This window comes from Cryptotermes secundus, unplaced genomic scaffold (assembly GCF_002891405.2).
Source record: "Cryptotermes secundus unplaced genomic scaffold, Csec_1.0 scaffold62, whole genome shotgun sequence".
NCBI classification, from domain to species: domain Eukaryota; kingdom Metazoa; phylum Arthropoda; class Insecta; order Blattodea; family Kalotermitidae; genus Cryptotermes; species Cryptotermes secundus.
In genome coordinates this window covers 946,764-968,257 of record NW_019727786.1, presented here as the reverse complement: position 1 = coordinate 968,257, position 21,494 = coordinate 946,764, and the positions used below count along the sequence as shown (strand labels likewise).

The window sequence follows — 21,494 nt, the reverse complement described above, 5'->3', positions numbered from 1 at the left end:
CCCCCACCCCCCTCCAAGTAGTTTCTATTCATCATTTTCATAATTTGCGTCGACTTCTTTGTGTAAAGTTCGTTAGTGTTTCTATCCTACTCAATCTGTCCTTTGTAGCAAAATAACAAAAAATAATTCCAAGAAATTAAGTAAATATCCAAATAATCGATTTTACACTAATTTTCATAAAATAATATATTGTTCAGAGTAAAATTATCCTGTTGAAGTTTTCCGTATTTTTTTAAAAACATAAACTCTAAGAATCTATACATTGTCGAATGGTAAAATGATTTAATCAGCATATGCTTTCTGCGATTTCTTCCATCGCGATGTCATTACATTAGACTTCACATAAAGTCGAATAGTTGGTCTACATATGCAGAACGATAAACAGCGCCATGGCATGGGCAGGGTGACCTTCCTACGCCCAAAGGGGCATACATCTTATAACTACACCAACATACTTGGGAACTACGCAGTAACACCTAAAACAGCCATGTCGCTGCGTAAATACAAATCCAAACAAGGAGACCTCAAAAATCTTGTTTGTATGAACGGACGACAACCCCAAGAAAAATATCAAAATTTTAACTTAATTCTTAACTGTTTCATTGATTTTAATTAAATAACATTTATTTTAAGTTAAGAGATATCGCATTCACATGTGATATGAGAAGTTGGACATCCCATACGTTGCAACAATTTTAGCGAATTAGAGACACCTGATGATGGCAGCGTACGGCCGAAAAATGTTCTGAGAAGGAAAGGGAACAGTAATAAGTTGCGCTGTAGACAAAATCATATTGCATGAAATAAATTATATTACTGCAGTATACTTAAATATAATATTTCAATTGTAGGATGACTGGTAAACAGGTAAAGGCAAAAGAGAAGGTAAAGCTACCCCTGCAACAGGTCCTGGAGACCCATAGGGTTGTGAGACGTCGAGACTCCCGCATTATCTAGAAAATCGGCTCACATATGGCGGCAAGGTTGTCAGCCCTATGTGTCGGCTGCCCCTTGCCCCCAAGAATATTCCTGGTACTCATTTCTGTTAGAGGCTGAGTCAACCCCAGCACCATAGTGCGGCTGGAAGGATTGGGTAAATTGAAAAAATTCCAGTGACCTCATCGGGTTTCGATCCCGCGACCTTCCGGCTTGTAGCATAGTGCCTCAACAAACTACGCTACCGCGTGCGCCTGACTGGTGAGCAATGAATTGGAATTGGTGTTGAAAGAATAGGTCTTAGCCTAATTCGAAGCACTATCCCTGCATATGCGTGAAGAGACTGATGAAAATCACAAAACTCCAATTCAGCACAGCCAGTGACCTGATCGAGATTCGAACCAGTCACTAGCCGAATTCAAGTCCCCTGAGGCGCTCAATTCGGTGCTCCTCCTGCGATGTAGGTTTATGCTGAAACGGTGGAGTAGCGCGGCTGACTCCGAAATTCGACGCTATATACAGCACGCAGAACGCGAAACCTACAGATAGAATAATCTATATTGCTTGTACAGAGGCTCCAACAGATGCTGGTAACTGCAACGGAAGTACGTACTCCCAAAGGCAGATGCTGGTAACTGCAACGGAAGTACGTATTTCCAAAGGCAGAGACCAATGGTCCATGCCCAGGAATTCCAAATTTGCACGGTAACTCCCACCGGAACGTAGCGTAGTTGGTTGAGGGGCTATGCCACAAGCCGGAAGGTCGGGTTCAAGTCCCGATGAGGTCATTGGATTTTTTTCAATTGACATAATCCTTCCAGACTCACTATGGTCCGTCGACTCAGCCTCTAACAGAATTGAGTACCAGGAATTAATTAAATAATTTTCCTGGGGAGTAAAGCGCGGCCTGACAACAAGTCTGACAACCTTACCGCCATCTTTGAGCCGATTGTCTAAATAATATGGGAGCCTCAACGTCTCACAACCCTATGGGCCTTCACGGCCTGTTACAGGGATAGCTTTACTTTACTTTTTACTCCCACCGGAACTTGCGGATTGCGCAATTGCCGCATTTCCACAATAGCTGTGAAGAAGAAAAGGACACCGCAGTGACACAGACCCACATACAGAATAGCTGATTTAGCTGCGCATGCCATAAGCGCATTGCGTAAGCTTCATTATTCATAGCGAGCCGCTGTACCGACACATTAACAAGACAGGGCATCACACTGTGTAATCTGCACCCGGGGCCTAGAGGGGTGGGGGGCACAAGACATGCAAAGTGCCGAGCGTGACCGAGCAAGTTGTAAAGCAGATTTTAAAAACATTCAATTCGTCAGCTGCAGGATGTCAGGTGCGCACTCAATATTTCATCTATCCCTTAGCAATAAAAAGCATCCTTGAGGAGGGAAGAGAATTTCATTACCGAGTCACTGGATCCTATCCGCTTATGTGGAGCTTACCCTCTGCCCTAGGGCTGGAGGTTCAATGAGCTTTGTTGCTGGGGGAAAGAGGAAGGGTTGATCCCTTCTATGGACCATATTAACAGGCCTTTCATTGTGTAAATCTTTTGCATTTCGTCTGCATGTCAGCTACGTAAATTTACACTGATCAGCATTCCTGCTTAATATTCTAGCGTCCCAGGTTCGAAACTTTGTCTAGAGACTGAACATTCTTACCGGCTACTTTGTGGTTTTCCGCAGTCCTTCCAGAAAACTAAGGAAGTGCATTAACACAGGCACTATAGCGTTCTGCCATATTCTTCCAAATTCATTAGACACAGTCCTATTACAATTTGACATGACACAACAACAATATTTCAAGGGCTGATGTCTCCCAATTATTCAAAACTGGTGTCATAATTTTCAAAAAGTAATGAGACAAGGGGCATCATATTCACCATCTCTCGTTGTTCTTTGAGAACTCTTCTAAACACAATGCTTTGCAAAGTATTCAAGACCATTTCAGTTCAAAAACGTACAAGAAACGCAATTTACAACAAGATTTTAGAAAGATCCACTTTGAATTTAAGAGTCTGTATAGCAACTGGCTATGTGCTGGACTACCAAAGGGTCGGAGTTCCGAGTCCCGGTAGGGTAAAGAATTTTCTCTTCTCCACATTGTCCAGACCGGCTCTTGGATCTACCCAGCCTCCTAGCCCATGGGTACCGGGGGCTCTTTCCCCAGAGGTAAAGCAGCCGGGGCGTGACGCTGAACACTCACCTCCAGCTAGTGCCGAGGTCAAGAAAGTGTGGATCTATACATCCACTACCCCATACGCCTTCATGGTGTAGTGCTTAATTAGTTAAGCAGAGACAATTTTACCTTCCTACCACATTGACTTTAGGGCAGTCAGTCAGCTTGCAAGGTGGAGGCAGAATGACGGAAGAATGATATCACAAATAGAAGTCAGCATCAACACTCGCTTGGCTTGTAAACACACACACAAAAACAAAAAACACACAACCAGTTGTTAAGACCACAGAAAATTACAGATGTAACAGGAAAGAAATTATTTTTCAATTTCCTGCTCAAGAATCCAATTCCAAAGGACGAAGAGCTTTGGCCAGACCACACAGAAGCTGGCACGAGACGGTGACAGACTAACACGTGGCCTACATCAATCTGATTTGTGCTGCAAGAACATGTCAAATTTAAACTAACACAAATTGAATGTTTGCGCAAGTGTAGCAAATAGTATTGCTCAACTTGTTTGAAATAAATTAGGCCAACCGTTCTGTGTTGTTCAGGTCTAACTGAGGAAAATCAATTTGTATATCAACAATAAATGTAATTCAGGTCGTTGGCCAGCGTGACGAACGCATGCACAAACGTCCTTAACATGAAAACCTAGTCGAGTCGAATTTGTATTCCTTGCAACGGCCCAATCACGTTTTGTACTGTCTCAAGACTCGAATCTGTGAAGAAACAACAAAACAAACTCCGTGGGTTTAGTCCGCAAGCGAACTATACCGACCGAGCGACCACCGATTATCGACGAAGTTAGTGTCAGTTTTTCCGGACAGAGGGTGTCACGTGATCAGCGCAACGGATCCCCACGGCCGTTATTCTCGGTTTCCTAGACCGGAGCCGCTATTTCCTTGAAATATCTCCTCAATTATCTTCACGAGCCTGAGTGGACCCCTTTCCAGACCCACTATTTGTACGAAAATCTGGCAGCGCGGGTAATTGAACCCGGAACTCTGGATCTGTAGCCAGGAACTCTAACTACTAGACCACAGAAGAGGTCGTGAACAGCTTAAGAATATTAAAAAAATTCAACGTACCTAAAATTTGAAAACAATTGGTGCGACAGTCGCATGTCTACTAAATTTGTCTTTCGTAATTTCGGTGTATGTGACTTAAAATTTGAGGGGAGAGAGCCTAAGTAGTAGGGCCTACACCCTTTCAAGCACGATTTAAAAACACCGACAAAAAGGACTGAAATGGAAGCACGTGTTTGTGGGGCACACAGATTTCTAGATACACAAGGGATGCATATGCTGGAAATGCACTTCCCAATTGACATGAAAGGGTTAACAGAGATAATTACGCTACATATATCGATATTTATCCACTCAGATATTAAATATCCTCAGATGTTCTAGGCCCTAGAATATATTGGTAAATTTTCTTAATATCATTAATATTAATGCATTAGACCTATATTTCATTGTATGACGTTCCGTATTCTAAATAAAAGACACACAGTCATTAGATTTATATTGGAATGAAGCAGTGAATTCAAGACGGCGTTTTGTGTACGAATTTGAACAATATAAGTCTGAAACTAGCAGGCATATCATGAATAAAAAAGGGGAATATCTGAAGAAAAAAATTAATGAGTTTGCAATGAACAGTAAGAACAAGAACATTAGAGACCTGTATAGGGAAATAAATCATTTTAAGAGGGGTTACCACCCTAGCAGTAACTTAGTGAAGTATGGGAATGGTATCCTGCTTGCAGATTCCAACTTTTTGAATAGGTGGAAGAACTACTTCTCTCAGTTACTGAATGTACACAGGGTCAGCGATGTTAGGCAGCAGTAAGTACAGTTGAGCCGTAAGTCCATATAGGCAAATATTTGTCTGATAATTTTCTTGTCAAAGATGTTCTGAAACAAGGAGATGTTTTAACGCCACTGCTTTTCAACTTTGGCTCAGAATATGCCATTATGAAGGCCCAGGAAAACCAGGTGGGATTGAAATCATATTGGACATATCGCCTGTTGGTCTATGCTGATGATATGAATCTAATGGCTGATGAAATAGATACCAACACAGAAATTTTAATTCACGCTAGTAAGGATTTTGGTCTAGAAGTAAACGCAGAGAAAACTAGGTATATATGTTACTGTCTCGTAGCCAGAATGCAGGGCAAAAGCATGACATAAAGATAGCTAATAGATGTTTTGAAAATGTGGCATAGTTCAGATATTTTGGAGTGAGAATAACAAATCAAAATTTAAGTCAGTGGTTCTGTATGGATGTGAAGTTTGGTTTGTGGCATTAAGGGAGGAACGTAGACTGAGGGTGTTTGAGAAAACTGCACAGTGAGGAACTTCATAATTTGTACCCTTCGCCTTGACCAAGTCAAGAACGATGAGATGGGCAGGGCATGTAGCATGAAGGGCAGAGATATTCATATAGGATATTGGTGGGATAGCCAGCAGGAAATAGACCTCTAGGAAGACCAAGACGTAGGTGGGTGGATAATATTAAAGTGGATCATAGATTGATAGGATGGGGTGGTGTAGACTGGACTTGATCTGGCTGAGGATAGGGACTAGTGGAGGGCTCTTGTGAACACGGTGATGAACCTTCGGGTTCCATAAAATGCTGGGAAGTTCTTGAGTAGCTGCAGAATTGGCGGCTTCTCAAGAAGGGCTCAGCTCCATGAAGTTACTTAATCAGTTACACGTGTCGGTAGTCCAGAACGGCTGAATTCTTGACTGTGGTGTTCAGCGTGCCTCTGGGCCCACCCAGCCTCCTGTCCTGTGGGAACGGTGTCTGCAGCTGACAAGCCGCGTCCGTCCAATGCAGAGGTTAACTTCCACTCATGGCATAGTAACTAATGAAGTACAGAGACAGCTTCGCCTTCTTACATTTATGCTATTCCGAGCTCCAGATTTTATCGGAGTGTGTGTGTAGTAGTGTCGGAGATGACACGTACAGAAACAGTGACTTTCGTGTTGCGCGTTCATTTTTATTAAGTTTTCTTTTGAAATAATAACTAGAACATAAACTTACGTAACATTCTACGAAACGTACGTTTGCTATTGTTCTCACCATAACGGCCCGTTTACTTTTCTAAAATATTTTCAAACGATTCAGTACCTAGGTCCATACGGGACGTGTAGTACTAGACGCCACGGCATTGAGACGTAAAAGTAAAGCATTTTGGACTATGGCACTAGATGAAGCTAAGTGGCATCTTCATGCTCCAGTTGCTTTACCTCCAAAGGAAGAGTTATGTAGATAAACAGACAGAGACAGACTAACAAATGAGTATATATGTAAGATTTGAGGCTTTCACGGCGGTGACTATGAAGAAAGCAGTCTTCTGGGATTTGGCACCGTGTATATGTGGTGTTAACCGACGTTTCGGAGGAACGTATCACCTCCATCTTCAGGGTAGAAGAAAAAATATCTGCTTTTAGCGGTTCTCACGGTCTCTTCCCTTGCAGATTTCTTATATTTTTTCTTCTACCCTGAAGATGAAGGCGATACGTTCCTCCGAAACGTCGGTTAACACCACATATACACGGTGCCAAATCCCAGAAGACTGTTTTCTTCAAATGAGTATATACTTAAATAAATAAATAGGATTACCAACACGTGTTTTGGGTGCATGAGAATCATGAAGCTTTCCCAATGGCTACTTTGCAGTCCGATTTATGAGCAAGACTTGGTGACCTGACTGTCGCCAGGCCCCAAAACTCCTGGGGTTGTTACACAAAAGTCCCTCCCCCGCCATGGGGGGCCATTTCCCGGCCCGCTGCCTTCACACAATAGCAGCCCCGTGACGACTGTTCCAGCAATGTAGACGTCAACTGGAGGCTGTTGTTATATGTCACAATCCATTGAAGAACCCTCTCCAATTCACAGCACGGAAAGAGAGGAAGTACATCGCGCTCTTCAAAACGGCCGTACACTAAAGGTGTTGAAGTCGAAATACCTTTCCCTTTCTACATTGAGAATGGTATCACTTTCTCATTTTAATATATCTCACATCAGATGACGGTTCTGGCTTAGAACACATTATACTTATGTTGAATTCAGTTGCGCATGGAAGACGAGGGACCTTTTGAAAAGTCTATCAACAAAAAGCTACATTTTTTTTACATATGTGTTATCAGTATAGCGACTGGGTAAGCACTGGACGACTGAATTTCAATTCCCGACACGGATAGTTTCTTTCTTCACTAGTGTCGCTTCTAGATTGGCCCTGGAGTCCATCCAGACAGCAGTGCGCAGAGCACAGAAAGCCTTTCCTCAGGAATAACATGGCGGAAGCGCGAACCTGACCATTCACTTTCATCTAGTATCGAGGTTAAAGATTCGTACAGCTTCAAGTGCATATCCCTTATAATAATTAATGTGGTAGTCCTTCGGAAATGTTAAATTACGTCAACTTTCATTGCACACGTCATAAATCAGTTCTCTTGCAGACGCAAACCTTGGTCACTCAGCCATAAAATTTGATTTTTTCGGCTAAATTTCATCCGAAAGGATGTAAAACTGAAACTTATAAGAAATAAACTGAAACTAAACCTTGTATTTAATTATCTTTTTCTTTTAATCTATTAAGCACCACACCATGAAGAAGTATGGGGAAGTGACGGTATAGATCCACACATTCTTAACCTCGGTTCGATATGGAGGTGAGTTATGAGTTTCAGGCCTCCGTCGCTTTTATCCTTGGGGAAGAACATTGCTGAGGGAGTCTCGGAGACGAAAAGATTGTCTGCCCCTTATTCTGTAAGTTCTTGCGTGACTGTTCTGCCTCTCCAGTTGGAGAAACCTCGGTTCTACAGCTGCTCACCCCTTAGCAGTGGCCTGAATTGTTCTGCCTCTTCATGCTGTAAACAGTCCTGTCCGGCGCTATGAAAATCACTTCCGGGACGGGCCCGACACGTCAAGGTCACGCCCAATTCGCCGCTCTCAGATTCCGACGCTTGGCGTCAGCTCTAGTCAGCACGGGTGACGTATCTGAACGACGCCAAGGGTAAGAATCGGAGACTGGGTGCGTCTCTCCCAAAATCAACTGTGTCCATGGCCGGGGCCCATCTTCAGAAGTCAACGGTCGCTTAGCCACACATAGTAATAAACAGGTGGAAAACCTGTAGCCATGACGGTAAGTGGCGACTACTACAAGTCATGAAAGGTATGTGCTACTTTGATTGTAGGATAAAAAGGTAAAGCTCTTCTTGTAACAGGCCATGGAGGCCCAGAGGATTGTGAGACATCGAGGTTCGCACATTTTCCAGACAGTCGGCTCACAGATTGCGGCGCCGGTCGCCATTTTTTTTCTGTGGCGCTACAGCCCAAATTTGGGCCTAGGCCTACCTCCATGAAACTCTCCGTTTCACTTCGGTTTACTAGATCTTACACATGCGGTAGGACTCCTTGGGCGAGTGATCAGCTCGTCGCAAGGACTCTACCTGTAGCCAAACACAGAAAAACGCACACAAACATCCATGCCCTGAGCGGGATTCGAACCCACGATCCCGGCTTCCGAGCGAGCGAAGACAGTGCATGCCTTAGACCGCTTGGCTACCGTGACCGGCCGGTCGCCCTTTACCCCCAGGAAGATTTCCTGGTACTCATTTCTGTTAGAGACTGAGTCGACCCCAGGGCCATAGTGCGCTGGAAGGATTAGTTCAATTGAAAAGAAATTTGCCTCATCGGGGCTGTAACCCGGGACCTTCCGGCTTGTAGCACAGTGCCTCAACCGAATACGCTACTGCAGACAGATGAATGAGTTGGTTAGTCAGCGTAGCTGAGTGCCCGCCGGTACGTCCCCCCCGTCTTGCCGTAACGTAAACACGCCACTTATACGTACAATGAGAAGTATCGCTTAGCTCGGCTGAAGCATCTGCTTATGTCCCAACTCACGGTTCAATGCTTTGCATAAGCGTTCTTATAAGTGTACTCCATTACAGTCGAAGGCCAGGCGAAACATCGTCGTACAGTTTCATAACAATAGGTTCCCTCCTGCCATAATGATATTCAACTTGACCCCTAGGGGCAGTGCCTAAAGCGCCGGTTTGCCGGCCGGTCAAGTATTGAATGCCTACGGAGCAATGCGGGAGTGACAGTTGAATGGAATATCGCTATTGTCCGCTGATTCCGGGATCACTTTGCAGCTAAGAGGGAGTCCTGAGTTAAGAGGCTGTTTAGAACCAAACATGAAAAAAAGACCCCTCTTTGCTTTGTTTCCTTATTCAGCTGATGGATGGTTTGGATTTTTTTTTATCTTTCTAGCTAGCTGCTAGCAAGCAAAGCCTCGAGCTATCGGAAGCCCCAGAATGAGGCGCATAGCCAAGTTTGAATTCAGGTGCTGTTGTATGAGTGTAGAATCACAACGGTTGTTGACTGTGTCAGGGGTGGCCAGGATCGAAGGGATACATTCTGATGATTAACAAAAAGAATGGCATCTTATGGGGATCTGATATTCGCGATGCTGAGCAGTCCCCACCATTCAACAGTAGAGAGTTGTCTCATCTGTCACGTTAATCGCTGAAGATATATGATACTGTGATATATAGACCCGTTGCTGGGCAACGACCCGGTAAACACATTCCCGAGACGACGAATACGCAGGCAACAAACGGATAACTTCCGTTACTATGCAACGCGTTGTAAATAAAACAACAGAGGAAGAGATATTTTCTATGTGGTTCGCATATATCCACTGCTGGCCAACGGATGTGTTTTCTATGGATCCGCCTCGAGACTATATAAGTAGTACAGAACAGAATTAAAAGAGAACGAGAATGGAGCGAGTCCTCGGCAGTTAAGGAAGGAAGGTTCGGATGAAGATTGATTGTGATTAAGGGAGAGGTGTATAGAGTGTTCATAAAGTCAGTCATCCAGTCTAAACCTCGTTATTATTAGTCAAGGAGCCCCAGACACGTGAGAATGCCAATGCCGTGCTGATCGCCCAAGTAAACATCATTGCATATGGCCGTCGTGAGTACTTTATATCCTACGTAACAACAGTTGGTTACATATTTATTGCAGTCTTGAACGCGACGTTTATTTTCTGTCTCCTATACATCTCATCTTACTATGACATGTTTCGGCCGTGTACGGCCATCGTCAGCTATACTTTAGAGTCCTGCTAAGATTGTTTCATTGCATGCTTTGTCATATATCCATACTCGATGTTAATTTCTGAAGTTAATTTTTTAAATTATATTTTCATATGGATAATTAAAAGTTCTTTGAAAGTTTATTAAATTGTATCCGTTAAAAAATGTTGCTGCGCAAAATTCGGCGCTGCGGCATGGTTGTACGTACAGTTGTCTCTAGATCTGCATGTTCTGGGTACTGCGGTGGCTTGTTTACATGCAACTTCCTCTTGAGTTGCTTGTGCTGTCGTTATGGAGGTTATAAACTATAACAAGTTAGAAAATATGGACTTGCGGCTATTGTAACAATTCTGATGCGTTTGCCCCCCTTTTAATCGAAGATATCGAAAATCGTTAAGACACCTGGGAAGTTTACAGCTTCGGTTTCCAATAATTTTGCTTGAAACAATGATTTGCAGGTTAGAATCGAGTTAGGCCCGTGATGCACAGCCTACAGGATTCTATTTAAGCCATCCCTGTAACAGGCCGTGGAAGCCCATAGGATTGTGAGACGACGAGGCTCCCACATCTTCCAGACGATCAGATCATAGATGGCGGTGAGGTTGTCGTCCTTACGCGCCGACCGCCCTTTACCCTCATGAAGATTCCTGGTACTCATTTCTGTTAGAAGCTGAGTCGACTCCTGGGCCATAGTGCGGCTGGAAGGATTAGATTAACCGAAAAATTCAATTACCTAATCGGGAAATAAACCCGCGACATTCCGGCTTGCAGCATAGTGCCTCAACCAAACACACTACCGCGTGCCTAAGGATTATATTAAAGTGACCATTAATGTTTTCCGATTTTAACCCAAACTAGAATTGGCCGGCAAATTTTATTTTATTCTGAACATTATATTTCACAGAATCTCCTTATATTGACATTTAATGAAAATCTGTTAAGCGATTCTATAGCTATTCTATAGGCACAGAGATTTTATAGGTGATGGAAACCCGTCTAGAAATTGCTCTCCATTCTAAGCATTCTTTTTAAAATGGTTGTAGCTATAAGAAATATTACTAACTGTCTCGAATGAAAAAGTTTACATGTAATTCAGAAAACATGAATAAATTAGAACTCCAAGGCATTTGGTCAGTCAGTCCATCTTGGTTCCAGTCTCCTCATGGTGCTCATGAAGGTACAACTCCAGTCTTTCGTGATTTCGGTACTAGAGGTGACAGGCTAGCGTCGCGCTACGGCCACTATGCTGACAGGGAAATATACCTCGGTACCCACTGGATCGGAAATTGGGTGGGCCCCAACGCCGGTCTGGACGGGGTGGCAAAGAGAAAATCTGTCGCTCCTTTTACAACGTGTGAAGTAGTTCCTTTTAGTTTTTTGGGATGGAATGAGAATGAGTTCTCTTGGTAAGCCGGTCGCTAATTTGCCTATTGTTCCAGTCCTGGATGACAGAGCAGTCGCTAGAATGAGAATTTGCAGGGAAAACCGTACTCGGAGAAAACCAGCCACAGCGCCACTTTGTCGACCATAAATCCCACATGACCCGCCCTGGGCTCAAACCCGGGCCGCCGCGGTGAGAAGCCTCACCTATGGCACGGCAATATGTGTGAAGTATATTTAAGACAAAGCAATCTGTAGTTGCGGGTAAGGTCAGCAGCAGAACCCCTGAAGGTGATGGTAATATAAACCTATTTTAACTGACCGGTGTTAACTAAATGCACATTGAATTTCACTGGATCCATAAGTCCATAAAGCCGAGTCCATACTGCAAGGCTACAGAAATACAGGAAGAGAAAGGAACGCTGGGTATTTGAAGTTAATTTTCAGGGCTTTATGTTTCTATTTATGATTTCTTCAAACAGACAACGCAGAAGGTATACAGTGACTGTCGATTACAGAATAAATTGATCCGTTGACCCGCTATCTGTGCCAAATATGGCTCCTTGATCCAGAGAACGAACAACGCTGCACCCTCTGAAGTGGTACCAGAGGCGTCTTTACACTTCTCAAGCTCTGAAGGCGGTATACAATATCAGATTATGTACTTAGAGTAGGACTGTACACAATCCCCGCCTTTTGTTAGCCTCACTGTACCCTCTGGCTCTAATTCCCCTTGCAATTTCAAAGGAAAGAAAAATGTCCTAAGCGCTCGCTCTGACGCCCGCACTGAATAGCACCTCATTCAGTAGGGATTGTTTAAATTTTCCATAAGGTCCAATTTCACTAATTGACGCCCTAGTAAATGAACTGAAGAAATATACCCACCTACAGTCAGCAGAACTCTTTAATGACTAACAACAAATGACAACCCTCTTTTGTTTCTCTAATAATAGGTCTAGTTTAAATGCTTAGCCCCACCAGCCATGAAACGAAGAGTCTCTCATAAACAAAAGCTCAAACATACACGCTATGGCGTCCACACATGCAACTCCTGGGTGATCATTAGTGTACAAGAGGGTCCCATGGAGTAGCATCAGTACTCCAATTTGGAGTACAAATAGCTGCTAGGCGCTTCATTAGAGATTCTGCAACCACCACTGGTTCTCATGTTCATTTATTACGGGTACAAATTACAGTTAGACAATCAGGTAGCTCAGTCAGTCAGTGTGACCGGATTAGTAGTGGGAACGGAAGTTTCTCTGCGCAGCCCTGGCCCATGCAGAATTCTATCATACGGGTATCGGGACATCTTTCCACGGGGGTAAAGTGGTACGGAGCAGGTAGCTAACAACTCGCCTCCAGTGTGTGTCAATGGTTAAGAACGACCGGAGTTAAATTTCCATAACTTAATAATTAAGTACAGAGAGACTTCATCAGTCGCCCACAGTTCTATACAATAGCAGAGATCATCCAATTCATCTTTCATAAACTGGCCTATAAGCGTATTGTTGGCAAAGCACGTAAACAGTACAGTGCACTTCATTTTAATTCTGTAAAGCATAAGGGAACATATTTCTAATAAAAATTAACTTAAAAGGCAAAGGTAAAGCTATCCCTGTAACAGGCCATAGAGGCCCAAAGTGTTGTGAGATGTCGAGGTTCCTACATTTTCTAGACAATCGGTTCACAGATGGCGGTAGTGTTGTCAGCCTTACGCACCGGCCACCGCCCATTACCCTCGGGAAGATTCCTGGCACTCATCGTCACGTGGTCTCCCCAAAACCAAAAAGAAAAATCACCTGATGATGGCCCATGTGCGGCCGAAACATGTTGTAAAACTAGAGACATTGGAGAAATTTTGATAATCACTTTTAATGTATAAAATATACTTCTAGTGTCCTGTTGACATTTTAATGATTTTAACATCATAAAGTATTAAAATACATTTGTAGCAAGTGACATATTCTTGATGTCTTTTATATTGTTGCTTTATTGACGTGTACTGTAATAATACGGATAATGCCTCAATGAAACGAGATGCTAAAATATAATAAAATGTCACGTGGTAAGATTTAAACCAATCATCGTCAGCCACTCTTTTCTGCTGCTATTGTAATATACATCTCCCTCGCTTGATTTTCGCATTTATTTTGTGCATGAAAATAAAGTGTTTCTGGCGGTTGGTACCAATCCATATAAAGTTTTACGGTTGTTTTTACATATTACATTAAGAACTGAAGCCCAACATTTTGCAGAAGCTAAAGATTTCCGAGTAAAAGCCGAGAACGGCGAGTTTACGTGTGATTTCCCATTTGAAGCTGAAGTCTTGCAAAATCGTAACTTGGCAGCTCTGTCTCATTGCGACATCACACATGTCCTGTCACAGGTTTGAATCTAAGTGTAGATTACTTTTTATTGCTAGTGGGGTGGGACTAAGTCCCTTGTACTGCGACAACTTCTGGCCTATTGTACCAGCCCCAGATGATAGGTGAGGGTGATTGTGGAGCAATTGGTGGAATGAAGATTGGCAGGGGAATCCGAAGTACTCGGAGAAAACCTGCCCCAGCACCACTTTGTCCACCACAAATCCCACTTAACCAGACCCGGGATCGAACCCGGGCCGCCGCGGTGGGAAGCCAGCGACTAACCGCTTGAGCTATGGCGCGGTCCATGTGTAGATACACGCCCAAGTTCTCGTTTAGATACAAGGATGATAGCTAACCTCCAGGTCTGGGTCTGTCGGACGCTCCTGGTGCTGGCGGTATGCTCTCTGCTTCTCCTCGAAATCTCTTAATCTCTGGTTATAGCGCTCAATCTGGTCTCGCAGCAGGGAGTCCTCCATCTGCAAGCAGACAGAATTGTTATGTTACAGTGGAATAGAACACAGTGGACACCAAAGTGTTAATAGGAGGCTAATTTAAAAGATCATAGAGAATCTTAAGAAACTGAACAAAAATTACGTAATGAGAACCTTTACAACTTCTATTAACTAACAGATGATATTATTAAAGCATGAATTTCTCCTAATTCATAATGTCAAGAAATCGTAGCTGTGTGTGGGGAGGAAATATGGCCACAAGCTAAACTACTCCTCACAGGCGTTGGGGATAAGTCTTGCTCGGAGGGGAGAGTGCGTTCCACGACTACTATCCTAGCTTGCGTGCTGGTACCCCTCACATAACGCTGTAGAACAAGTAATCCAGAGATGGGAGTGCCAGAGGAGCGCAGGGACGGAGGTTAGGAGTGGAGGGCGATTCGTCAGATTCCTTTGCCTGCCCCAGAATAGACAGCAGATGATGTTGAATGACGAACTTCGCGACCGGGCCGTCTTAACCCTAATACTCGTTCGATAATGATTTGGAAGTGTCGAAGGAAAAATCTGGGAAATGAGTCTCAATCTCGAAGCTAGTAACTAATTAAGCTGTCAGTTAATACTGTCATGGCGATTAATCAACAAGCAGAACATGTAGCATCTATGGATAATGAGATGTGTACGAAAATTTGGTTGAGAAACCCCAAAGGAAGAAGCCTCTTGGAAGATGTAGGCGTGGCTGGGATGATATCAAATTACAGATTAGAGAAATATGATATGAATATGCAAACTGAACTGAAGTGGCCCAGGCAGGGTCAATGTGGAGCTCTTCCGAATATAGGTAATGTGGTTTTTGTTACACTGACAGAGGAAAACTCTTTTAATTTCGTGTCTATGCAGTAGATGTGAATTCCTGATTTATATAGGCCTACTATTTTGTAGTGACTGCTCAGTGGCTCAAGTAAGATCCATAATTTGTAGCGATACGAGCTTTGGTATAATTTTACAATGCACCTGGGGCAAGAGGCTGATTTTGAAATGAACGTTGGTTTCTCAGTGCCATCCAAAAAAGGCTCCGTTCTGTTTCACATCATGTTTATACATACTGTTTCAGGACAATTTAAATTCAATATGTAGCAACCAGGCAACGGGTTGGATGACCGAGGAAATGGGGTTCGAGTCCTGGCAGGGGTAATAGATATATTCTCCGCAACACGCAGAAGTACTCTGGAACCCAAACAGCTGCGTATCGAATGGGTACCGTGGACTCTTTCTTGGATGGGGGAGTAAAGAGGCCGGGGAATAAAGCTGACCACTCACTTCCATCTAGTATCGAGGTTAAGTGTGTGTCGAGCCATTCCTCAGTTCCTGCAAACGTTTTCATGAAGTGGTGTTTATTTAAGCGCAGCGAAAGTATTATCTTATTTTGTTACTCAAAATTGTTGCACGGGAAAAGAAATTTACAACGGGCTAACACAGAAACAGACAGAAATTAGAGACTGAATATTATTTCGGTTCCTTCATGGATCCGTTTCGTACGCGTCACAGCACCAACAGCCATTTGGGGGTTCGTTTATTCATTTTTCCGAGAAATTCTCCTTTACTCGCCGCGGTTACCCATTTCAGACATTCAATTTAAGTGGTCCATATATCGTTCAGCTGAACTCTAACACACTGTTTCACAAACCATTTCCCATTGATACGAAACCAAGTGTAACCGTACGTCTGAACTGTTACATTTAAATAGGTAAAGGTAAATTTCTCACTGTGCTTAACTAATTAAGCACTACGCCATGAAGGCGTATGGCGGAGTGAATGTATAGAGCCACATTTTCTTGACCTCCGCACTAGCTGGAGGTGTGGTCAGCTTTACGCCCTGGCCGATTTACCCCCGAGGAAAGAGCCCTTGGTACCCTTTGTATAGGAGGTTGGATGGACCCCAGAGCCGGTCTGGACAATTTGGAGAAGAGAAAAAATTCTTGACCGTATCGGGACTCACTCGAATGCCGATCCCTCGGTCGTTCAGCCCGTAGCCAGTCGCTATACCGACTGAGCTATCCCGGCTCCCTCTCTTCCGTGAGGTTGTCTACTCAAAGGCTGACGCGCTGTTTCAGGTATTCTAGACGAAGTTTAGCGGCGTCTTGCCGTTATGTCCTATCACGAAATGATATAAATGAGAGGGTTTCATACCTGTGCCTTGTCTTCGTCGTACTCTAAGCAGCCGACGCCGTCCAGGCGCTCCAGATCGATCCATCCGCGCCACCTCACGCAGACGCCGTTCATTATGAAATGCGACCTCAGGTGGACCTGTAAGACGAACACAGTTAACTGACGGCGTCTGCAGCAGGGAGCTAGACTATTCTATGCAAGCATAATCGGTTTCTGAGTCTCCTGCCAGTCCACCTCCTTGTTCAGTTATAAACCTGAGAGTCAAGCGTGGAAAGATGCAGTCACAGTGGTTACTATACATACCATCTGATATAACATTAAAAAATCTCTGCATTTTGCCCTCACAGCATATTTGTGGGTTTCGTATGATTCGCACATTAACGAGCAATTATTAACTTAGAAACAGAAACGACAGATTGGGCTTTGTGATGGAGACCAGTGTTTCCTGGGACGCCAGATCGGGATGTTACGCCAACGGCCATTGGGCGTGGTTAGTACTTGGATGGTGACCGCTTGGGAACACCACGTGTTGTTGACACTTCATTTTTGGGCCGTGCCATAGCTCAAGCGGTTAGTCGCTGGCTTCCCACCGCGGCGGCCAGGGTTCGATCCCGGGTCTGGTCAAGTGGGATTTGTGGTGGACAAAGTGGAGCTGGGGCAGGTTTTCTCCGAGTACTTCGGTTTCCCCTGCCAATCTTCATTCCACCAATTGCTCCACAATCACCCTCACCTATCATCTGGGGCTGGTACAGAAGTGGCTGCAGTACAAGGGACTTAGTCCCATCCCACTAGCAATAAAAAAACACAATTTTGAATATTAATGAGCTAGGATAGCTCAGTAGGTATAAAGACACAATATAGGATGCTAGACCGAAGAATTAGGGATCAAGGCATGTGTCGAGATTAATAATATGTGGAGCTATACCTCCACTATCCTATCCACCTTCATGGCGCGGTTCTTAACTAAGCAAAATGACATCTGCTTTGTCTTCAGACGAATTCCCGGTAAAAAGTAAAGCTATCCCCATAACAGGCCATGAAGGCTCATACGGTTGTGAGGCGTCATCACACTACATATCACAATGCAGTAAGAAAATTACTCAATATAGGAACACGTTTCAAATGAAAATTATATACCTTAATGGGGTCTGTACTTGGTACCACCTCCAAGTTTTTGTAGGAGATACGTTTTTAAGGCCAATGTAAATTAGAAACCATAAGAAACTGCTGAGAAATAAATTTCAATTTGACGAAGGCATTTTTTTCTGATCTATGACACATAATTTCTTTCGAACTTCATCACGTAATTTCGATGACGAAACTCATGGACACATGTGACTTTCGTATTGTGCGTTCACTTTATTTACTTCGTGAAAGCACGAAACTGCAATTCTCCACACCGTGCGTGTGCCGAGTATTAGCCTTCCTACTCTGTGGTTATGGGATGACGCTGTCTCCTATCGTGACGACACCTATCCTGCTGCCAAATTTATTCAGCGTCGAATTGGAGGTGATCACGAATTGTTACGAAGTGGAAAGAATCGTTCTTGAGCTGCCTCGGGTTCTATGACGTCATACTCAGTAAACCTCAGACAGAACATCTGGTCTCACCACAGAGAATCGAACCTGCGATCTTAAAAACACGGAGCATGGGTGATAACTAATCAACCGGGGAGGGGGGAGTGGAGGAAAGTGGCCTGAACTTCCATTTATCGCCGAGCCTTACCTCAAAATCCTACAAGCCTTGATGGTGTGTTCAGGTAATGGGGCAAAGTTACATTTGTGTTTTCCTTAGATATTATGAGAAAGCCACGCGATCTGTAAGGACAAGATCAGGTAAAAATGTATAGCAACCCCTACTCCCCTGCCAACACACACAATCCGTCACTTTCTACTGTTGGCATCAAACTAACGCGTCACCAGTTTGAGACTTCTAGAGGAAGGGAAGGGACTTCTGTCACTGAATGGTAAGTACTCGACTTTCACAGTCTTCTGAGTTTTCCTGTCCCTCCCACGAAAACATTTAAACAGTCAACTTTCCCTAACCCCTGAAAGCGTTTGGGTACAGCCAGTGCTGTGCGGGAGGCGTCTCCATTAATTAATGAATATAAACACGAGTCAGCTACAATAATTATTTATTACTGTCAAGAAATAAAGTTAAATACTTCAATACTTTTTCTTCGTATTTTTGTTTCTCCAAACCAGATATGAGGCCGGTCACGGTAGCCGAGCGGTCTAAGGCATGTACTGTCTTCGCTCGCTTGGAAACCGGGATCAGGAGTTCGAATCCCACTCAGGGCATGGATGTTTAGTTTGTGTGTGTGCGTTTTTCTGTGTTTGTGTACATGTAGAGGCCTTGCGACTAGCTGATCACCCGCCCAAGGAGTCCTACCGAATGTGTAAGATCTAGAAAAACCGAAGTGAACGGAGAAGTGCATGGAGGTAGGCCTAGGCCCACTGGGGCTGTAGTGCCAAGGTAAAAGAAAGATATGATATTTCAATCGCTATATTATTTAATTAGCTACATTTCTTCAAGGACGTGCAAGACAACTGATTACAGCTCCATGAGTAGTACTTCGGGAACCGAACACTCGACGCAATAGTCATGTCGCCATCATAGGATATTCTACAATTTGGCAGCGGCATTTGTTCTATACCAGATGCAATGGTTACACCACAACTCGATCTTCTGCTGTTTAATAGCGACATTCTCTCAACAACAGATGTAAAGTTTATAAAAAGCTAATAAATGTAAAGCTATCGCTGTAACAGGCCGAGAAGGCCCATAAGGTTGTGAGATGTTGAAGTTCCCCACATTTTCTAAACAATCGGCTCACAGATGACGGTATGTTTGTCAGCCTTGCGTGCCGGTCGCCCTTTACCCCCCCCCCCCCGGTACTCATTTCTGTTAGAGGCTGAGTCGAACCCAGGGCCATAGTGCGGCTGTGGTATAGGATGTAGAGGTTATACCGTCATTAACAGGTTTCCTGGAATTTAGCAGTGGCATTTCCTCCACACCAGATATAATAGTCATACCGCCATGACTCAACTTCTGGAATCTGGTATTGGCATTTCCTCCCCTAAAATTTATACTCTCATGATTCGGTCCTCTGCAATTCGGTAGTGGAATTTCCTTCATACCAGACGTAAAATACTTTAGTCTGCAGTCATATCTCCACCTCTAGTTTGTGAAAACAGCTCACACCGCGTGAAGAATATTTGAACATTCTAAGTGAATTACACGTGACGTGTAAATATGCATTTAAAGCTTTATCTCCGAGTTTCACTTACTGCTTTTCTTTTTCCTTGGCACTACAGCCCCAGTGGGCCCAGGCCTACCTCCATGAACTTCTCCGTTCACTTCGCTTTTTCTAGATCTTACACATACGGTAGGACTCCTTGGGCGGGTGATCAGCTGGTCGCAAGGCCTCTACCTGTACACAAACACAGCAAAACGCACACACACACACTAAACATCCATGCCCTGAGTGGGATTCGAACCCACGATCCCGGCTTCCGAGCGAGCGAAGACAGTGCATGCCTTAGACCGCTCGGCTACCGTGACCGGCAGTGTATAAGAATAATATATAAGAATTCAGTTCGTACCTCACAGGAAACATTCGAACCCACGATCCCGGCTTCCGAGCGAGCGAAGACAGTGCATGCCTTAGACCGCTCGGCTACCGTGACCGGCTCACTTACTGCTTTAGTCACATATAAATTACTTTCGAAGGCTGGCGAGGTCGTCTCGCAAACGTGAGAACCGTTGGCATCAAGATATTGGAGCAAGAGACACTTTTTGGCGTTTAACATCTCTCTTACGTTTTGATGTTTCCACTTGAGTTAGTCAATTCATACAAGTGGTTTCACTCCCTTACCTCTCTTTTTGAGGCATAACTTCGGTGCGGAACGAAAGGACACGTCACAAGTTAGATAGATGTGTGAATGTGAGGACTGGGGGATGTTTGTGCTGCATGAAACAGATACGTCATCCTGTCGCAAAGCGCATACCACTGTGTCGATTTATAGAGGACTATTTTCATGCTTGGAGGGAGCTGGGACTTAAGAATACTGTCCCCCTATTCCGTCTGTGTACGCATTGTGTTTACTTTCAGTTGACACTGTTATATTGTTGCTGTATTTACAAATCTAGATAAATGGGTTTGAACTCTCAAGTAAGTGTCTTGTTTACAGTGCCAACTATGTTGAAAAGGCTTCCCTATTTAACTCCGCTGTACACGGTAACAGTATATTTAGGATTTAATTTCATGGACGTCGTTGGAAAAGTAAGTTAGCAAATAAAATAATTTATTGGGCACATGCACCAATAAGCAGTGTTTATATAAAGAATTATCCAAATCTTTTCATTACATGCAACTGACATGAATTTCCGCAGGCTCTCTTGGCGAATGTTGCGATAGTACTTTTAGAACTCCTTCCACTTCATTCGATAGTGTAGGTACATCGCACATGGCTGAAGTGAAGTAAAAGTAAAGCTATCCCTGTACCAGGCCGTGAAGGCCCATAGGGTTATGAGACGTTGAGGCTCCCACATTATCTAGACAATCGGCTCAAAGATGGCGGTAAGGTACAAGACGTATCTATTTTATTCTGGGTTTATAAAATGATGCTTTCGCTTCTTGATTTGTGGATCAGAAAGGCTGTGGCCTAGTTAAAGGTACAGTTATGTCATTAGCCTCGTGGGACTGAGAAAAATCACGGAAGAATCTCACTCAGGATTTACAGTTTCAGGTCCGAGATTTGGCCCCAGAACTCCTGAGTATGAAAGAGGGATGCTAACAATTCGACCGCAACTCTCCGCACAAACTGGGTAACTAAGCTGAGAATGCATAGCCTATATATACACTATGTAAGGGCAG

The 21,494-nt window shown here is 43.8% G+C and overlaps 1 protein-coding gene across 2 annotated transcripts in view; it reads right to left on the bottom strand.

The window, feature by feature from the left end:
* Positions 1-21,494, bottom strand: part of LOC111864941 (protein big brother) — a 93,137-nt gene that overhangs the window by 22,637 nt on the left and 49,006 nt on the right. For both annotated transcript variants that reach the window (XM_023852578.2, XM_023852579.2), the window contains exons 4-5: positions 16,636-16,752; positions 14,356-14,475 (exon numbers count right to left, since the gene is read on the bottom strand). In XM_023852578.2, coding sequence (XP_023708346.1) covers positions 14,356-14,475; positions 16,636-16,752 — 237 coding nt within the window. The remainder of the gene's footprint in view (positions 1-14,355; positions 14,476-16,635; positions 16,753-21,494) is intronic.